Below are 16,349 nucleotides of genomic sequence, written 5' to 3' on the forward strand. Positions count from 1 at the left end.
AACAACCCTGGACGGAGTGCCAGTCTATCGAGATGGGCTCCTAATGCTGCCACACATTGCTTTTTAAAATAAAACTGCTGTTATATTTTAAATGATGAAAGCCAAAGCATGTTCAGGTTTGAACGTGATGCAGTTACGCAGGGGTCCAATGCATGGTAATGAGTGAAATGTGACTCGGGACCAAAGGAATTTGTCAGGCAGACTGTGTTGTTTCAAGCTTTGGTGTAGGTCTGCATTTACTTGAGATTGCCACCAGCTTGACATGTTCCTCTCCTCCTCTCCCTTTACATTCTCAGTCTGATCTGAATGAAGAGCACATGTGCTTTAACTTGTTTGCCAAAGTGTGATGTTGACTTTTCCTAATAGGCTGATTTTGGTATATTCACTACTAGAAGAGAGCCAGATTGCAGGTTTAGTGACCGTTAGTTTGTGAGGTCAATGTTAGGACTTGCTACATTTCTATTGCTGCTACTGCTGTGGGCAAATTGTAATCGGAAGGAGACGTGCACTTTGGAGGTTACTGTAGCCATGGCGATGTAAATAAAGTTCCTCGCCGCTGTGCCGAGGGGCCTGCATTCTCCATGTGTTTATATGTATCTGTCGTCAATGCAATTAATCTCCAAGGGAGATTAGGCGGGCACAGCACAATTAAGAAACAAAGGGGGGATGACGGCCAACACTCCAGTGTAATTTGGAATGAGCAAGTGCCCACTTTGACTGGTATGTCAGCTGAGGCCGAGCAGAGCCTCCCCCACTTTACATTTCTTCTTTTTGCGGCCGTTTCTTGATTTCTTTGCCTATGAGTTTATTCTTATTGAACTACAAGGCAGAGAGAGGGAGCACCACTCAGTTGTGAGCCATTCATAAAGGAAACAGTGTCAGACGGCATGTGGCTGAAGGTTCTCTTTCGTTTCCCAGAGGACTATCACGTACATATGACTTGTGGATACTTTCACTTTGTACATACTTTTCATTTTTAATTTTTTGTGATCACATTTTTCTAAGAGAAATAGACAGTAAATTAGCAAACACATCTAACCGAATACATTAATAAACAAAAGAGTCCCCACCTCAAATGATGCCAACCTGTAAAAAAAAACACACTCACAAAGGAATACAAAGAAAAAAAGCAAAGAGAAGAGAGAAGAGATGTTCTTGGATAGCATGATGATAATGTAGCAACTCACAGAGTCCAACATCAACTTTAAACAAAAAAGAAAAGGAGAAAGAAGTCTCCGTCCCACGTCTGTCCAGTCCTTTGATTTATATACAGTACACTTCATGAAGGATGCCAAATACTAACATCAGGATACCACCATTACCTTAACCGATAACTGATGGCCATGAAGCATCAGTTCAGAGGAGTTATTTTGTACGTTTTGAAGCCCACACTTGACCCATCCATTTTCAGACCACCAGAGACACAACGGGCACAAGGCAAAACCGACCCTAAATGGGATCACTGAGAACTGTCACCAATGCACATCCCCATGCCAGGGCCATCTTAACAGCATTATAGGCCCCCGGGAAAAGCAGTGCAATGGGTCCCCTACCTACACAACCACTCAGTAAGTCACAACATTCATAGATTAGCATGGGGCTCCTACGCACATGGGGCCCCCGGACAACTACCCAGCATGTCCATGCATTAAGATGGCCCTGCCCTGCGCTCACTTACATCCAGCCAATTTAGGGTCGCTGTACAGCCTGACTGGCAAATCTTTGGGAGACATGGGGAAGACCACGTAAACTCCATGCAGCTGAAAAACAAACTACTTGAAGCATAAGTACAAAAACAGGGAGAACATACAAGTTCTACACAGATGGTGACTGGGCCAGGATTCAGACTAGTCTTCTGGAGCAGCATTACCCACTGCACTGCCTTCTAAGAGATGATGAACTTCAGTTCCAGAATAATTCCCTCCCATCTGGGGGAAAGCTGATGATCAGTTTGAATATGCCTGCTATAGAGCTGAAGGAAATTTGATGTGTCTTTGATTATCAAGGACCATTTTAGGTGGCGATACTTGGAATGCATTTCCAGGATACTAGAGGGCACTGTTTCAGGAATTAAAAGACTCACTCTAACATCCAACCTTCCTCTTCTTTCACCTTGTTGCAGCACTGGAGCACCTGGTCTCAACATGGGATGTGTAAGGGCCCGGGACATGGCGTTGCAAGGCAGTGGGCACGCTCCCCTTGGACCCAGTGGATAGCCAGGTGTAGGCATGCTACCTTAGACACAGTCCAGCTTCACTGAGAAGCATGGCTTTCCTGTGGAAGTGTTAAAGGTGGGAGAGGGGACCCCAGCAGTCATTTGAAAATCTGAGCAAGTGCTTCTGAGAGGAGCATTCTCATTCTTGTCAATGTGGCTGGGAAAATTTGTCGATGGTTTGGATTGCCCATAGGAATCCTCAGAGAGAGAGAGTTCTGCTGCACTGGAAGAGATATCCTGCAGCCGACAGACCACAGAGTCCTATTAACTTTCCCAATAGCACCTCTTCGAGCAAAATACTCACATATTGCCCCAATATTTGATGATTTCAGGCTGCAGAGCAATGCCATGACATAAAATGGGACCTCCTGCTGCATGAACACATCTTCTTCTGGTTGTGCTTCAAGTGCCTGAGCAGAGCAGCAGTGAGACACAAGAGTAATGTCTGGCCAGACTTTGCAGAAGACACTGGCTGCCATGAAAGCATCAGCAAGAAGTGGTCAGCTATCAAAGTCAAGTAAAGCAGGCTTCAGGCAAAACACAGCCAGATGAACGGATTTGTCACTCTTTTATGAAGTGTTGTGAGCATAAAGAACAATCTTGTTCAAGAAGAACAGCCATTTGGAAAGCTTTTACTCCTAAAAGCAGATAGCAGAAGAAGAAAATAAAATGCAACTTCAGAAACTGGGCAAATACAAGATGTTGTACAGTATTCCAGCTTTTTTTTGTGTGTTCTGGAATGGTTGACTCCAGTTTGAGTCCCCATGTGACCTTGATCAGGGGCTGCTTTGATTCTTAAGAAGAAGTTCATTGGGAGTAGAGGTGGTTCTCACACACCGATTGCCACTTTTTCCTGGGGTCTGGTCATCTTTTGTCCTCTGGAGGAGAATATGTGGCCCAACCACTCTGACCCAGGAGCTGGATTCTGTTCCTTTCCAATTTTAGGGCAGTAATGGAAAAAATGGATGGACTGGCATCTCGGCCAGGATGGTGGCTCATACATTTATATAGCAAGAAGGCATAACAATGGAGACAGTGAGAGGAAATGACCACTATGCAAGGTGGCAGCATTCCAGCTTGGGCTCCAACAGTGCTGCATGGGGTATGAAGTCTGAACATGCAGCCCTGACTGGGACCACCAGAGGTAGTGGGAGGCAGTGTCCCTGCTCTCCTTAAAGTCTATAAGTGCTTCTTGGGTACTCTTCAGATGTCCTGGAAATATTTCAAGGTCTGACTTCAAAACAGAGTCTCGCCTCCTCAGTCAGGTGAGCTAAACTCAAATAAGGAGTAGGGGCAAAGCCCACCTGGAGGAGGAGGAGGAGGAATAGATATAAACAGAAAGTAAAAAGTTGTAATAAGAGGTTGATTTAAAAATATAGAATCATTTTAAGTCAGAAGCCAAGTGTCTGCAGTCATATTCTGGGTGAGACACCCACAAAATTATTATTGAACAAACATTAGGTTATAATCCACTGTTTGTGATGTGATGACCGTTAGGAGGGTGGACCACATTTTATGATGATATTGCTGTATGATATTGGTATGTGACTGGCTTTATATTAGCCATAAAAATTCCCTGATACGTTCAGCAATAAATTCTCCACTGATTTAGTAACTCATGTGCAGCTGCTGTTTGATTTCCCTCGACTAAATGATAATAAAACATGGAGGAGCATGTCTACAATCCCCTGGGAAAAAATATGGATTTGAACTGGAAAAAATACTCACTGCATAAATAACACGTGGAATTAAAAGAAGCACAAAATGGGGCTGGAAACATGACGTTAGATGTTTATCTGTGAAGGGAAGCAGGCTCTGCATCATCTCCTGTGCCTATTTAGCTTGTTTAACGCACTGGGGGCTTGCTAACCTTTGTTCTGTCGACAGACTCAGGTGTCCTCTGATGTATGATGGGTAGAGTGCAAGCACCTTCAGTTGCTTGTGGGATTTGCAACTGGATGAAGTGGGTACCTCTGTCTGACACTTTGGGGGTCTGGACAGAATTAGTGGGGAGTTGGGTTAAACCACATCACACTGCATGACGCACACTGTAGTAGTTGGCTTTATTTACATAATGTTAGAAAATTGTGAACGGTCATGGAATACCAGGACATGCCCAGTGACTCAGGCCGAGGTGATTTAAAAACGCATTGTGACGTGTGAGTTCCTGTCTTGCACCCCAAAACACGAGGCTGAGTCTGAGTACTTTAGAAAAACCAACTGTTGGTTATTTATTGTAGCAGGATCTGCCACTCTCCTATACACAGACATGGCAATCAGGCAGGGTCGTGGCTAAGTAATCCTGTTCCCTGCATCTATAATGTTCCTTGCATCACCCATCGACAGCAGGTGCTCATAGCGTGACCGCGATCTTTTCTGATTTTTTTCACAGTGAACTGCCACAGTGGTGAGACAACCGACAGACTATCTTTCATAGACGAGGCGATTGCACTTTGGGACGCTCTTCTGTGTGTCGTCCCATTGGGGGAAGCCCCAAAAGAGTTTAGAAACTTTGCAACATATATTTGTCAATGTTTTCGCCTTTCGTCCACACTACCCTGTCGTTTTGACCCCTGAAAACAAAGACTTTTAAAAACACTCTCCAGAGTTGTATACTTCTGACAATGCAGCATCAGTTTTTTGGTGTGGAGTTTTCCAGAAAACAATACTCTAATCGCACTCGGATTGGTCGGTGCTTATTTCGTAGCCCTTCCCTGATTACATCCTGCTTATTACAACGCCTCATTTTCCTACACAAAAGCTTGTGGTGCTGCTTACCGGTAAGCATCTACATTGTGTTTTGTAAAGTTTGAATGCTGCAAGCCAACGTAAAAAGCAAATTTAATTTTGTGATAAACCACGTGGCTATTACCATTGTAGTGAAAAATTCAGAGCCCCGTGAAAATCCGATTGTAAATAACTCAGTTGACAGCCTCTAATCAGCATTTATTACTTAAACTTAATCTGTTCACTAAGGAGAAAATTAATAACAATGTGCTTAATGGAATGGAGGAGTTTAAAATGCAATCGAGTTCACAATATATACAGGACAGAGAGAGACACGAAAGCACAATACGGTAAAGTGAAGATATAGGCAGACGCACACAGACACTTTTATTTATTTATTTCCTCTACTGAGATAGTTTTCTAAATGTTGTCTGGTATAAGATTACTTTGGCCTGCTTATCATCTTGCGAATGCACAGAGTTAAACACTTTTTTTTAAAGTGTCGCTTTAACATTTGCTTTATTTTTTATTTAATGTCAAGACAACAGTTTCCAGTTCTGACCACTGTCACTGGGAAGCTTATTCAGGCTGGGAATCCCAAGTCTAACCCTGGCCACACAATATACATCAGTTTTCTTGTACAGGCACAGACTCAAAAAACCAACAAACACCACTTTGTCTTGGAATTTTTTATAAAAGAGAAGACAGTAGATTCGGCTTTTACACATACATTTCACTCTTAAATAGTAGTCTCAAGATAACCTCGTAAATGTAAACACATCATTAAGAAATAAACCATGTAGATCTATAATATTTATATCAAAACAAATGTGCAAAAAGCAATGAATTATAAAAAGTAGGTGTCAGTTGAATCCGTAGTGCAGAGATTATGTTTGCAATTTCAACTGTGAGTCTGGAATCTCCACAGCCGAGCCGCTGTCTGTGTCTGGATGGCAATGCTGAATCCCCTTCCACAAAGTTTGAAGTGTTGGTCAGAAAAGACCACTTTGAATTTCTTCAATAGACAAAAGACTCAAAAAATGTCTCCGTGCCACAGAATTCTGTTAAACATTTTTTAAAGAATGCACTTGGTAAACAACAAACTATGAAACATTTTGTGTCACCTACTCAGTCACTCTCTTGTCATAGCGCTAAGGTTTAACTGTCAGAGCGTGAGAGACGCGCTTTACAAATATTAAAATAAAGTATAAACAAGACACGTTCATTAACAAACTTAACATGAAATAAAGAACAACAGGTACATTTAAAAACACAAATCAGTCCACTCATATATGTGTTTCATTAATAAAAAAATTAAAATAAAGCATTTCGTGCAGGCAAAAAAAAAAAGGTTAAAAATGTGACCATACGCGAAACTTCATTAAAATTTGAAACAAAAATAAAACAAAATAAATACACAGTAATAAATATCAAAACCCATAAAACATCCAAATATAATTCAAAGTATATTATAAACTTTTAAACAATCTTCATATATAACTTTAATCACCAAAGCACCAGACGTACACACCTCTCATCATTGCGCTCCTGTTTAACTGTCAGAGTGTCAGAGCGTGAGATCAAAAAACAAGAAAGCATCCAACCTGAAACCAGAAAAGAAACCCTCCAACGTTAAACCGAAAGCATTTGTACCCACTATAGAGCAATAACGCTTGCTCATTTTCCAGTATAATAACATTAAATAATTTCACCATTAGTTTATTTCACTGGTAGCTCTGAATGCCAGGCCAGGCGAGGCAGTAGGCCACCGGGAAAGCTCCCGCTGATTGTAAACATCAGTGCGGCTCTGTTTTGAACTGTAATCAGTGAATTAACGTGACACGGAGGCTATTCATTCTGGTTCCTTAAAGAATTTCTTTCTTTTTCTATGCTGTGAACACGCTGTCAGAGCCCTGCCTGCACTGATAGTTTTGAATGCTCATAAAGCACACGGGGCCCTGATGTTCAAGGGGCCCCTTCGAGGAGTTTACCATTGAGGCGCGCATGCCAAGTGTACTAAAAGGGCTATATCCTACGCGTTTTCGGAAGTTTCAGTGTGGACAGGGATATTTTTGTAAACGATGCAAAAACTCCAGTGTGTGCAGAGATCTTTTTCTTTAAAAATGAAAATGTCATAGTGTGGACGTAGCCTTGGTCAGAATATCCAGAATACTTGAACAAGAACGGGCTTCTGAATTGAAGACCCCGCCATCCTCCTTATTCCCAAGTCTGCCCGTAATGGACACACGTCTCATGTGGCGCCTTTTAGTACCTTGTGACTCTGAATTGGAATTAGAGAGTTACAAATAAACTCTAAATGCCCAAGTGCATTGATGAGAGTATCCAGCATACATTGAAAACTGATTCAGTGTCATGGAGTGCAGCCCACCTATGGTTGTATTTTTCTCATTCTCCTTCTCTTTCCTTACAGGGCTCAATCCTGAATCGTATGGGACGCAGTAGTTTGGCAGAAAAGGTCCTGAGAGATGCTGTTCAGCTCCAAAACACGTCCCACGAGGCCTGGAACTGCCTGGGTGAAGTCCTTCAAGCACAAGGCAAGAACGAAGCGGCTGCAGAATGCTTCTTGATGGCGTTAGACTTGGAGTCCAGCAGCCCCATTGTCCCTTTCACCACGATCCCCCGGGAACTCTGAGGCATAGACCATTCTTATCTCAATCAAAGTGACACTAATCTTGAGTATACAGGGTAGGCCACATGCAATAAGTGTGACAATATTGGAAGAACATTATTGGTATCATTGATTGACTTACTGCCACTGATAACTGATCCTAGTAGGCCTGTGAATATTTGAATTTAGAAGCAGGAAGAAATCAGGTAAGGTGCAGAGCACTTGTGTAACGTAAGTGAAACAATTCAATCGTGAATGACTTTCAAAGCCTGTGATGTGTTTCTTATCCAATGGTCACACACTCCCACCTGCTTATCTAAAATGGCATCCCCTGAACTGGGAACCCATCCCAGCAACACAAAGTAGCAGCCAGGGTTGGATGGTAAGTCAATTCCTCACAGAAATGTGCATAAACACACAGGAGAGCTACTGTGGTGAATGAATTGGGCCACAACCAGCAGACCTGTCAGTTCACTCATGGACTCGGTCTCGCCATTCAAACCATGAGCAAGCCTGCCTGTGCTCGTCTTGTAAGTGATTACACAATAGATGGATCTGTACCTTAAAGTGCCTTGTCATGGTGATTACTGATAATCAAATAAAGTTTGATTGGTGGAACAGTTTTTGAGTTGTCGCCGGATCTGCCAACCACCCTATCGACTTTCAGAGATGGAGGAGCATAGAAACAGAAGACAAAGGTGCACTACACTGAAATGACAAATGGTAAGGGCACCGTAGGGTGGTAAATGTCCAGAAACAAGAAATTAAGTCAAACAAGTGGGCAAATTTCATGATCAGAGGTGAGGCAATACGTTAGAGAATGAGAAAGAACAAACAAGGATGTTCTGCTAAGGTGAAATATTAAGGCACTAAGAAGTAAGAGACATAGCCAAAAATCATTAGTTGGGAGCAAAGAGGGGTCAATGGACAGAAAACCAACCAAAACAATTCTGTATAACTGGAACCCAAAATGCTAACCAAAAATTAAGGGAATATTCGAGTCAAAAATTACATTTTTTGGTTTCTTACCCTGTGTAGCTTACATTGATGACTGAGAAAAATTTGTAATCTCATGTCTTCAGGCTAAACGAAAGAAAAACATTTATGATGTAATAGAAGTCAATAGTGACCAGGGCTGTACAGCGGCAATTGATGTGAAAAACGTCCATGGAAAAAAAAGCAAACAATTCTCATGTTATTCATGTTGCTTTATGCAAACATCAATTATCCAGTTGTATGGGTAAAACTGGCAAAATGCAAGCAATTTTTGCTAAATAATAATTACTTCTGGACAAATCAGCATACATTATAAACAGGAAAAGCATTCCCATAATACTGCGCTTTTGAATTGAAGACCTGCCTCTCCCCTTCATTCATTGGTCAGGAGTCCTGTTTACAATCCAAAGGCAAAGCATTATAGGAACCCCTGTTACTGTTTATGATTATGATGTGAATTATCATCATGTTAAATATTAAATTGTTTAGTTACACACACCTATATATATATATATATATATATATATATATATATATATATATATATATATATATATATATTGTGACAGATTGAGGTCTCCGTGACCCCTTGAACCCTTAGACCAGACGTCAGACACCAGATAAAAGTCCAAATAATAGTTTATTAATAATAATAATAATAATAAATGTGCACAAAGCACCCTCCTCTCCACAATACTCAATAAATAAATATACTCAATAATAAATCAATAAACAAATAACAATAAACACAATCCTCCACTCCCAGACACGTTGCCACCCTTCCAACCAGCTCAGCTCAACGTCTGGGATTTCCCATCGTCCTTTTATACACCCTGACCCGGAGGTGTTCCTGTCCAATCCGTCCACAGTTCCTTATCCCTTCCGGGACAGGGTAAACAGTCCTTTTCTTCAACCCAGGAGCACATCGTTTCTTCCTGTCACATGACCGTGACATACTCCCGGGTTATAGGGCGCATAAGAGTCCACGAGCCCCCCTATAGCGACTCCCGGTGGCCCCCAAGGTATCCAGCAGGGCTGTGTATAAAAACTACATAGTCCATGCGGCCCTGCTGGAACTCGGGGCACGTCCACGCTGCTGGGAGAGCTCCTCCTGGCGGCCTGGGGGTGAGGACCGGAGTAAAAAGCCGGCAATCCTTCACAATATATACAGTGGGTACGGAAAGTATTCAGACCCCCTTCAATTTTTCACTCTTTGTTATATTGCAGCCATTTGCTAAAATCATTTAAATTAATTTTTTTCCTCATTAATGTACACACAGCACCCCATATTGACAGACAAAAAAAAGAATTTTTGAAATAGTTGCAGATTTATTAAAAAAGAAAAACTGAAATATCACATGGTCCTAAGTATTCAGACCCTTTGCTCAGTATTTAGTAGAAGCACCCTTTTGAGCTAATACAGCCATGAGTCTTCTTGGGAAAGATGCAACAAGTTTTTCACACCTGGATTTGGGAATCCTCTGCCATTCCTCCTTGCAGATCCTCTCCAGTTCTGTCAGGTTATGTGATCAGAGAGGGACCCAAATGGGTTTTCCTTATGTCCCAGCTTCTAATCCTAAAAATATTTCAAAGGAACAAATGAATAAAAAAATGATTTACTTATACAGATAGTTTGAAAGAATAAGTTTAGTAAAGTGAATCAAAGAGGCCATCACTATTAAAAAATCTGGTCTTTTATTCTTGGATGCCCAGGTCATGGGGAGTATTCAGTGGTACAGCACATTGCCACACCTACTACATGACGAAACAGCTCAGGATCCTGGTTGGCAACCCTCCAAGCAGACACGCCGGCCCTGTTACACCTCCCTGAAATGAGCATCTATCTGCCGCAGCCTGGTGTTACGTGGGCATTCCCCTTGGCCTGGTCCAGCTACCTGGGTCCTCAACCATGATCATTCTCAGTGAATCACGCCACATGGCCATCATAATGCAGGTAGTGTGCCTCATTTGGGATTCCAAATACTTATAATAAATAAATCCCAAATACTTACTTCCTTACGTTCTACAGCTATCATTTAATGATTGTACAACACATCTGATTCCCAGCATTCCAGATTGTGCAGGCTTGACTTAGGCTGGCACAGAGACCAGCAGAGGGAGCTAGTGAGCTGATTATTTACTGTAGTTATTTTTCTCATTTATCAGTGATGACACCTCAACACCTTATTGCATTGTTGTTTGTTCAGTCATCACCATTTTTAGACCATTTTCTATGGTCATGCCCATGTTGGTTACATACATTAGATGCTAACTTTGCTAGTTAGGATGATTATTTTATCAATCATAATCCTAAAGAGGAGTCAGTAATGGCACATGGCATTCTTTATGGTGCTTTGAACATGCATATCTCATCTCAGGAATCAAAACAAATTTCAAAATTTCCATTAAAATTATTTTTAATGAGCTTGGACATTGTGTAATTGTATGTAACATGAATTTTTGTGTCAGTTTCGCAAAATGAAATTTGGCTGTTTCGCTCATCACTACTAGTCTTAGTTCTTTATTAAATTACTTTGTCATAGTGTAAGTTAGGGGAAAGCAAACCAAAAGTAGCATTGGGATTTTTGGCTTTTGATCTTCTTAACTTACTATGTTCTTGCCTTACGTGTCTGGTTTTGGTCATTTAAGTTTTATTTTTACCTCTGACACATTGTCACAATTTCAATCGGCAAGATTTGGAAAAGAGGGGATTGTACTACCAGAACAACCACAACAGACGTCTCATGGCTCAACTAAATGTCTGCATACGACAGAAAATTACTCTGGTGATTTTTTTTATCTGTTTCACTAGAGATCTTTACTTAAATAGTAAATAACAGGAGGCTGAATGTGGAATTAATGCATGAAATGCTTCCAGAATAAAACTAAATACCCTTCTTTTTGTGTCGATGACATGAATTCTAGTAGAAGCGAAGCACCCTTTTGTTTCACAAATTGTTTTGCAACTTCACTATCCACTACAAACCCTTTGTGTGATTTACTTTCCACATCTTTTCATCACATTTGGTTTCTGTTCCTGCGGTGGGTTGGTGCCCTGCCCGAGATTGGTTCCTGCCAAGTGCCCTGTGTTTGCTGGGATTGACTCCAGCAGACCCTGTAACCCTGTGTTCAGATTCAGCGGATTAGAAAATGGATGGATGGATTGATGGTTGCTCTTCGTCCTACCAGGTGAGTTCCCACTAGTGATGACCAAACTCTGCAGAGTTCACTTCGTCATGGAAATGTTCGCAAACCTGAGCAAACTCCACGAAATGCATTAAAGTCAATGGAGAAGGATGAACAGAACTAGTTTTGAGTGGCTTATAATGGTGCAGAGATGTTTTAAGTGTCCCTGATGGCTAGAGAAGCCTCCAGCAATGTGTTGGACTATAATCATTGTGACCAAAAATGTGATCTGAGCTGGGAGGCAGCAGTGCTAACTACTCCGCCATTGAATAAAAGAAACAGAAAGAACAATAACCACCAACAAAATATAACAAATATCTACAAACTAGTAATAACTAAACATATATATATTGTAATAAATACAAATCAAACGCATAAAGGTTTGGGGTTTTTAGCCCCATATACTGTAAATAATGGTCAGTAATTTCAAACAAAATCATCAGACCCATAAGGGTGGGTAGATGGACAACTTATAGGGTCGGACCGGAAATGAAACAGTGGGATGCTAGGAAAAGCGTGGTGATGCATGAGTAGCTGACGTCATCAAACGGGGACCAGAGGGTAGAAAGGGACCCGGAAGTGCTGCGGTTCTTTTAGTCATCCGGGTAAGATTATGGTGGCGGTGCTTCATTCTTTCTGAGAAAATAAAAAGACAGAGGTTAGTACCCCGCCATTGTCCCCTGGCACGACTTGTCGCAGTGCACGTCGGGTCCTTAAGCTGCTCCTCATGCTCTCGTGCATGACAATATATAAATATATATATATATATATATATATAAAATGCTCATAAAATTTCAATCTTGGGGAACACATTAGCAATGCAATGAAGTGGAGTTTTCTTCCATCGTTTGAAATCCAGTCACTGGGTTTTGCTTGAATGACTTTTTTGTTCCCAATCTTTCTGCAGATGCTTTGCACTTTCCATGAAGAAGACAGAAACACCTTGTAAACAATAATAAATGTTTGGTTATGATTATTATTTCTCAGGGTCACTTGTGTTTTCTTTCTCAGGGAGATGGAGGGCTCCTTTAAGGTTTGTTTTAAGCTGTGGCTAATTCAAATGCACAATTAGCCATGCAGAGCTGCGCGGCCAGCTCACAGAGATCAGTGCTATATATCTAATGGCAGTACTCTTAATATTCTCATTATGGTCACCTAATGTATCCCTCCAATGAAAATACTGCTGTAGCTTGGCAAATGTCCAGGAAAATATTTAATAAGGCAAATACAGCATATTCTCTGCAAAAAAATGCTTTGGCAAATTTCACTGATCAACACTAGATCAAACCAACACCAATATTCCCCAATCCCAGTGTAAAGGCCTTATGGCTAAAATGGGCTTTTAAGCTCTAACTAGTAATCACTTCCAGAATCCTAGATTACATGTTTTCTGAAACCCTTGCTGCCATCCTATAGAACTTTCCATAGCTGTGTCTCTGTTGTCTAAAGTACCAGGTCCAGGTGACCCCAGGCCAACTGTGCATTGCAGTGGGTAACAAGAGGAGAGAAGACCTTAGTGAGTCTTCCTGCCACTACCTGATGGCCTGAATTATAAAACTATAATATTCCTTTCTATACTCAGGAAGCATAGCACACCCTATTGGTAAACAAGGCCACCAAAGTTTCCTTTGCCAGCACACATACCACTGGATCTCTTAATGGATTGCTTTTCATTCTGCACTTTGTGAAAAAGCTTGCAGCTCCAGTCCATCACAGCCCACTATTTGGATAACTAAACTTCAAACCCTAAAGACGTGGGCTCAATAATTATTTATTAGATTTCTTTACTGTAAAGTTGCAAAGAATTATTACACAGACACAAAGCACTCAACTGGGAAAGAGCTGACAAGAAAAAGCCTGGGTCACGCCGTCACACTGTAACAAATTGCCTTGTAAATTATTCAATATAAAAGGAGAGAAAAAAAGGCCCTCCTAAAATGCTTTGCACTTAATCTGCTCCACTTCACGTTGTCCTCGGCATGTAACTGTCAGAAGCTATGATCTTCATTACGTCTGGAAGTCTGGCGGCTTTTTTTTTTTGTGTCTGTGTGTGTTTTGTGTCCCACAAGAGTTTTATTGTGTGATACTCGCAGCTCCTCGAATGAATGACCTTACAAGAGAGTATGACACTTACTTCAGAACGGTGAACATCTCTGGTCCCACAGTTTTACTGCCTCTATACAAAGGGGTGAATAAAATGTGCTGGGGGACAACGTGTGTTCCTTATATACTCTCGCGTGAAAAAGTAAGTGCACCCTGTTGACGTTTTCAATGTATTTGAAGAGGCAAACAGCAGATCTTTACGCAAATGGTGCCTACAGGTAAAGGTGATATATTTGCATAAAAACATAAGGAAAATTGACCTTTTTAATTATTTAATCCACAGAAATGTCAATGGATAGACAGTACTGGTCTACTGGAGAAAAATTAAGTACAACTCTTGCCTCAAAAGTTGTCTTTGACCCTTTAAGAGAAATTATTTCTTGTACGCATTTCGCATAACTACTCACCAGTCTCTGAAATCAACATGAAATGTTTGATCACTCCTCCATGCAAAATAATTTCAGTTGCAAGACGTCTGTAGGGTTTCTTGCATGTACTACATGTTTCAAATCCCCCGCACAATGTTTCAATAGGATTCGAAATGGTGCTTTGACTAGGCTAGTCTATAACCTTCAATTTCTTCTTTTTGTGTGATTCCTTAGTGGATTTGTTAATGTGCTTTGGATAGTTGTAGTGTTGGAAGGTCCATTTCTGCTTCAACTTCAACTTTTAGACAAATGAACATTCTCCTCGAGCATGTTTTGATAAAATTCATTGTTGACTCAGTGACTGCAAGCTGCCCTAGCCAAAGACTGCACAGCAATCCCAAACCATAACATGTCCACCACCATGCTTCACAATTTGTATGAGGTTCTTCTCCTGAAGTGCTGTCATTGGTTTGTGACAAACATGTCTACTGTTACTGTGGCCAAACAATTCTGTTTGGTTCCTCTGTGCAGAGCACATTGTTTCAGAAGGCCTGGTCTTTGCCTTGATGCTCAATGGCAAACTGCAGTCTTGCTCTAATGTTCTTTTTGGACTTCAGAACTTTGAATCTCTTTCTTTTGGTAGATGCAGGCACTTTTCACACCAACATCTCTAAGTATTACCTGTAGATTCCACAATGAAATTTTAGGGTTCCTGGAAACTTCTTCTAGTATCATATGGTTAGCTCTTTGGCTGAATTTGCTGGGTCATCCAATCCTAGACAAATTAGCAGCCATTTGAAATCTACACATGTGCAGTTGAATGATTGATTTAAATCCATTGCCTGACACCTAGCCAACTACTACCCTCTTTTTGAGGGCCTTAGAGAGCTCTTTAGATCTTTGTGTAATTACACCATTCACATCAATAGCAAAGAGAACACCAGATCCCAGATGTCTGTGGTTCAAATAAGACAGGGTCCACCAGCATACCCCTAAGAAGGTTCTAATCATTGGCAACTAATATGGAACACCTGTTTTAAATTTTGTAGATTTAAATTGGTGATAAATGTAGGAGTGATCTTCCACATACCAAACCTGCATTTTTGTTAGCTTACATTATGAGAATGAAAATGCCATGTCAATTTAATGTGTCAGTTATTCAGGTATACCGCCTTCATCAGTAAGCACACATTGCATAAAAATCTAATGTTTGCTTGTTCAAAAATGATGTTCAATGTCTTACTTTTTCACATGACTGTTGATTTTTGCCTTCTTTTGTTGAAAAAGAACATGAAGGCCTAGAGAGGGAGGAAAACCAACTATAAATGTAACAAAAACCCTACAAGAGGAGGGATAACCATAAACCTGCATCTTGTATTAAAGGGCAAATGAAGAATCTTTAAAAGGTCAAGGATTTATTTGACAAAAATAAAATAGTATAAAGGAAAGCTTAAAGAGTTAAAAGAAGCATGACAGAACTACCCAAAAAGTTCATCTTAAGCAAACAAGTCCAATACAAAACACAAAACTCAGAGTCCTTTAAACAGAACACAAGAACTCACAAAAACCAGAAAATGGAAAACACAATTCAAATTAAACACAATTCACAGAAACTCCAATAAATGTGTGATTCCAAATGCCTGAGCCTTCACAGACAATTTAAATAACCTGAGGGAGGGCTCAGGAGTGGTGACATCAGGGTGGCCGTGCCTCCCAGGCGCTCCACCCACAAAGCACAAGGAACATAAAGTTATAATATACAGTTACAAAATCACATATGAAATCAACAGAAATTATATATAGAAATGAAAAATGATAATCCAAAATTAGCAAAAGCAATAGTAAAACATAAAATGCACATAACTTTGAACAGAAGCATAACCATCACTGCCCATCTGCATAAGATGGTGGCTCACAACACATGACATCCAGGTTTTGGATAACAAACAAAAACTCTGGTGAAGAACTGTGTTTTTTTTTTTAGTTAGGAAAAGGAATTTTAGTTAACAGTTATGATTTTTTACTTCCATTTTGACTAGAATATCCATGTTAAATTTTGACTTTAGTTAATGATAAATCTTACTTTTTAAGATGCCAAACATTTGTTTAAGTCCCCATTCCTGCT

At 40.6% G+C, this 16,349-nt stretch overlaps 1 protein-coding gene across 2 annotated transcripts in view; it reads left to right on the forward strand.

Annotated features, from left to right (window-relative positions):
• Positions 1-8,191, forward strand: part of ttc7a (tetratricopeptide repeat domain 7A) — a 425,510-nt gene extending 417,319 nt beyond the window's left edge. For both annotated transcript variants that reach the window (XM_028820451.2, XM_051919615.1), the window contains one exon: positions 7,374-8,191. In XM_028820451.2, coding sequence (XP_028676284.1) covers positions 7,374-7,595 — 222 coding nt within the window. In that variant the 3' untranslated portion in view covers positions 7,596-8,191. The remainder of the gene's footprint in view (positions 1-7,373) is intronic.
• Positions 8,192-16,349: the final 8,158 nt, after the last annotated feature.

The sequence above is a fragment of the Erpetoichthys calabaricus genome, chromosome 15 (assembly GCF_900747795.2).
Source record: "Erpetoichthys calabaricus chromosome 15, fErpCal1.3, whole genome shotgun sequence".
Lineage (NCBI taxonomy): Eukaryota > Metazoa > Chordata > Cladistia > Polypteriformes > Polypteridae > Erpetoichthys > Erpetoichthys calabaricus.